This window comes from Sinocyclocheilus rhinocerous, unplaced genomic scaffold (assembly GCF_001515625.1).
Source record: "Sinocyclocheilus rhinocerous isolate Xijiao unplaced genomic scaffold, SAMN03320098_v1.1 scaffold469, whole genome shotgun sequence".
In the NCBI taxonomy this organism is placed as follows: Eukaryota; Metazoa; Chordata; class Actinopteri; order Cypriniformes; family Cyprinidae; genus Sinocyclocheilus; species Sinocyclocheilus rhinocerous.
This window is the reverse complement of record NW_015636034.1, coordinates 1,564,951-1,570,436: the sequence shown is the minus strand read 5'-3', so window position 1 is coordinate 1,570,436 and position 5,486 is coordinate 1,564,951. Positions and strand designations below refer to the sequence as shown.

General features: G+C 33.4%; 1 protein-coding gene across 1 annotated transcript in view; it reads right to left on the bottom strand.

Moving 5' to 3' along the window:
• The window catches only part of LOC107747594 (attractin-like), an 84,323-nt gene that overhangs the window by 25,797 nt on the left and 53,040 nt on the right, over positions 1-5,486 (bottom strand). The window contains exons 13-14 of the mRNA XM_016562190.1: positions 4,263-4,324; positions 3,252-3,330 (exon numbers count right to left, since the gene is read on the bottom strand). Coding sequence (XP_016417676.1) covers positions 3,252-3,330; positions 4,263-4,324 — 141 coding nt within the window. The remainder of the gene's footprint in view (positions 1-3,251; positions 3,331-4,262; positions 4,325-5,486) is intronic.

Genomic DNA, 5,486 nt, shown 5'->3' with positions numbered 1-5,486 from the left:
TATCACCGTTGCACTCACGTCTCGCACAAGAGCCGCATGTTTAGAAAGCTATGTAAAATTAATGTTCAACTTTTAAAAAACATGTCTCAAGACTTATGGCAGTTTTCCCTATCCCACTGCATCTCAAGTTTTTAAATGAAGAAAGTACTCTTTGTGATTGGTTTTCGGTCCTTTGTATTAAACTATACATACATGCATGATCCTGTTTTGTTTCTAATTGTTTAAGCAACTTTATTAATTATATCAAGTTTATAAACGTTATTTTAAACATTATGCACTTTTTTTTTTCAAAGATAGTCGTGTTATTTTATTATGCTTTGAAGAAACGTGCCTAATATTTTGCCCGATGCGCCCTCTTGTGGCCTCCGGAGAGAAGCCAAAAGCTAAAAATAGGAAAAAACAGCAACATTCAAATTCTTGCTAATACAGATGAGTCATTAAATGGCAGATCTCAAAATTTTATATTGTTTAAATGTCTAATATATATTAGGTCTGGCACTTGTTAAGAACACGACTTGATGTGTTATGATTCTACCACAATTCTTCATCAGGTGCAAGTATAAGAGAAAAAAGTAAGAAGACTAGTCTGTTTACTGGCCCCAAATTAGCTCTCTATGTCTGGTTGCCATGGAGATGATTAGTAAAAGTCATGCTTGAAGTTAAAGGGTCAGAAGAGTGCAAAACTTTAACATTCAAGACTGAGGAAGTGATGTGCATGTACGCATATGAATGCGTGTTTGATTGTTGCGTGAAAGTGGAAAAAGTATTACCACTTTTTAATGGATGAGAGCACTTCACTAAGCCAGATGGTGAAGAGGGCCCTTTAAAGGACACTCACATTAGCCCTTATAAACACCCCTGCATGGTTTAAATTGGCCTCTTGAAACCTTTCGAAACCAAACCTCTTCAGTCTCTGTGGGGGCCGTAAAATCAAGGTTCATATTCCAGCACATATTCTTCTTTTTAACAAATCTGACCGCAACGTAATAAATCAATTAATTAACTGGTAACAATCAACAAATTGTTAAAAGTACATTAACACACACAAGTTTTACTAATTGACTGAAATCTAAACTGGAATTTGAAGTGATTAAGAACAAAAATGCTACCAGAAAGACCAAATAACTTGTCAATATTTGCCCATTTTGAGATTATGGATTGCTAATCAACAGGGGCTGGATTCACTAGCTGTGCATAAGTTACCTAGAGTAGTTGAGATGTAAAGGAGCACCAACTTGCAAACTATTAAATATTTTTGCATTGCACCATCAAACGTAGTAGAAAAGTATTTACAGAAAGCCTCTGACTAAAGGTAACAGTTGAATAGAAAAGCGGATTCAATGAAATGCATCAATAAGCTCAAGTTTTACCTAAAAAAAACAATGCTTAAAATTTGATGATATTTGGAAAAGTTACTTTTAGTAGCTCTTCAACACAAATCTAAACAACACACATCTGTCTGCATAAAATAAAATCAATCAAAATAAATGTCATTTCTCTTGTCTTTTGTATCAGTATTAATTTATTGCTCCTTATTTATTTTTACAGTTTTTAAATGTTACTCACATATAAAAATACAATTGTGTCATTTCATGATTAAGTATACACTGTAAAACCCAAAGAGTTAAGAAACCAATTGCTTTACACCAAGAGAATACTTCTTAATACTAATCTTTAAGTCCACTTAAATACTTTGTGTAGCTGAAACTTAACTAAATTGCATAAAACCATTAAAATGCTCACGAGATATCATGGTAACACTTTACTTAAAGCCTTTATGTAAAATGCATTATACAGGGTTTTAAAAGGGTATAATGCATTATTATTAGTGCTGTCACATGATTAATCATGATTAATCGCATCCAAAATAAAAGTTTTTGTTTACATAATATATGTGACCCTGGACCACAAAACCAGTCTTAAGTCGCTGGGGTATATTTGTAGCAATAGCCAAAAATACACTGTATGGGTCAAAATTATTGATTTTTCTTTTATGCCCAAAAATCATTAGGATATTAAGTAAAGATCATGTTCCATGAAGATATTTTGTAAATTTCCCACTGTAAAAATATTAAAACGTATTTTTTGATTAGTAATCAAATTAGTAAAGAACTTCATTTGGACAACTTTAAAGGCGATTTTATCAATATTTAGATTTTTTTGCACCCTCAGATTCCAGATTTTCAAATATTCTCCTATCCTAACAAACCATACATCAATGGAAAGCTTTCAGCTGATGCATAAATCTCAATTTCGAAAAATTGACCCCTATGACTGATTTTGTGGTCCAGGGTCACATATGTATGTGTGCTTTGTATATTTATTATGTATATATATAAATACACACACATGCATGTATATATTTCAGAAGAATATGTTATGTATATTAAATATATTTTTAAAAATATAAATTATATGAATATAAGGTATATTTGTAGCAATAGCCAAAAATACACTGTATGGGTCAAAATTATTGATTTTTCTTTTATGCCCAAAAATCATTAGGATATTAAGTAAAGATCATGTTCCATGAAGATATTTTGTAAATTTCCCACTGTAAAAATATTAAAACGTATTTTCTGATTAGTAATCAAATTAGTACTGTATGTGTGTGTATTTATATATACATAATATATATATACAGAACACACATATATTATGCAAACACAATTTTTTATATTGGATGCGATTTATCACGATTAATCGTTTGACAGCACTAATTATATACTAATTATTATTCATAATGTGCATTCTAATACATTATATCTTGTCGTAAATAATTATAACTAAATTTAAAATGCATGTTATCATTGTTAAAGTGTAACAAGGTGTGTATATATATATATATATACATTGTGTTATAAGGTATTAAATGTGTTTACAATTATTAGATTGTACAATGCATTATAAGGAGTATTAAAAGGTATAATTAATGCATTAAACTCCTTTTATAATGCGTGATAGATAAAGGCTTTAAGTAAAGTGTTACTGATATTATCAACGTCCATTTAAAACAAACATACAAAAATATATATATTGAATAATAAAAATTAAATATAAAGATATATTGGTCAACCTCTAGTGGAATTGTCCAAAAACAGCCTAATGGATGGATCTGTCCAGCCTGACTGACAGCATTTGAAGATGCTGATGTGACATTAATAGGATGGTTCAAAGCTGTGTAGAGCATCATGTGACAGGGAAAGTCAATGCAATTCCACAGGTAACAAGGGAAATGCTACAGCACTGACCTCTCTGCGCCGTGACGCCCAGCAGCTCTGTTTTATCTTCCATACGACTGCTGCCACCAGAAGCAAGGACAGGAAACAGCTACACACACACACAAGACAAAACAGGAAATAGAAAGGAAGAGGACAATCATTAACGTTTTTGGAAGTTCTATGTTTATGGAAAACAATGAAAGAATCACATTCCACTTCCACAGTCTTGTCAAGATCACATCTCAAGCACACACACGGGGCTGTTCATGTTTAATGGATTAGAGATAGTTTCACAGCCGCAGGTGTGCTAAAGATCAGGAGTGTTGGTATCCTCATGGTAACGGGGCCAAAGCTCATGAATGCGCCTCTCGTGTATAGGAGAACTGGGCTGCATGTGACAGAATCATAAATGTGTAGGTGCATGTTTATACCTTATAAGTGCAGATGTGTGCAGAGCTGAAAAACATTCGCTCTGGGTTTTGGGAATAGCTCACCCACACACACGCGCACACACACCAAGGCCATGAAGAGTTGGTGCAATTTATCATGGCTGAGCTGACATAACTAATGATGAGGAACCATGGCCGACCACAGCTACAGTTGGTATGTTACGTGTGTGTACATGCAGTGTATGAATCATATGCGTCTTCATACATGATGCATGACCACATCTGAGAGATTATCATATTTTAATCACACTTTTGCTGTTAGTGAACCAGTAAGAAGTGTAACAAGCGGCATGGCAGAATGTGTGAGAATGTGTGTATGTGACAGAAACATGGGGTGAATTTGCTATATACGGTCTACGCCACCTGCTTCCTGAATCAATAACATATTACAGCAAGTCCTCCAGAGGTGAATTAGAGCTTAGAGCCATAATCACACCCCGAACACACTAGAGCCCAATGTGTTCCATTAAAAAATTTACAAAATTTAGATTCAAATGGGTATGTGAGAATATCTGTGGCGTTAGAAGTTCAAAGATCATCAAAGACTTGAGTAATTCATATGCTTGCTTATAACACAAGCAAAGTGCCTTACCTGAAGAACGTGACAAAGAACTGAACCAAATCCATGAAGTTACTGTGTTGAGAGAAAGCGATCTGAGGAGAAGAGAAATGGGTGTTAAATAGGGAGGAAAAACATTCATTTACACGCTTCTGTGTACATGCGTTTTTTGTTGTCTAAATAGGACATGAGAGCAAATGTTTAGTTTCTGACTGTACCAATACTGCCCCCTGCTGCTATACGTCTCTCTCTCTCTCTTTCTCTCCCCACACATGATCAAGAGAAAAGAGCATCTCTACAGTTTCAGACTCTCCATTCTAATTCAAATATGTAATCATATTATTTTGGCACGACTATGTTATTATGACGGACCTCCAATAACAACGAGAGAGTAAAGGTTGACAAAGAGCAATGTCTTTCCACACTAGTATTAACCCTGAGCTAGTGTATTTATTAAGACCAGGTAAAGCACTTTTAAGCAATGTTTCAAACCTATAATTTTGAAAAGAGCAGCACTTTTAATTCTGGGTTACTCATGCCTGTTCCACAAAAGGATTGATATTTTATGCTAAAGTCCTACTGCAGTACCAAAGGTATAGAGCAGGGGAATTTGGAATTTTTATTTATTTATTATTATGTATTATTATTATTATGTTTATCTATGGCTTCAGAAGTTCAAAGTAATTCATGTGGTTACTGTTAAATAAATAATACCATTTAAATTCTATAAACATCATAAAATTGAAATACATATTTTTACAATTATTTAAATATATTTGACTAAATATTTGTTTTATTTAAAATATTATTTTTTTAAGTAATCCAATTAATTGGTTATTTAGTATTTTCTATTTATTTTTTTTCTTCTGTTTTTCTCTATACTTTTTCTATGGACTCCCTAGCACTCCCTTACGGCCCCCTTTCAGTTTGAAAACCCCAGTATAGAGTGTAAAACACTGCGGATGTGGAGTTATTTAACAACAGGCAATATCATTGCTTACTTCATTAGATATTAATACAACACTTGTACAACTTTCACACATTGTGTTTAGTGTCTAATGGAGGAAAAAAAGAATTGAAAAGTGATGGCAAATGCTCCTCTGCATTTTCATTCAGTTTTTTTCTTCCTAGTATTTTTCAGAATATATAAGGCAACCAGAGAAGATTTACATGTCGACGTTTACCCAGATGGTCAAGCTGTTATTAAAACTGGTCACACGCTCACTACGAGCTGTACTTGTCAAATCAGTGTTATTA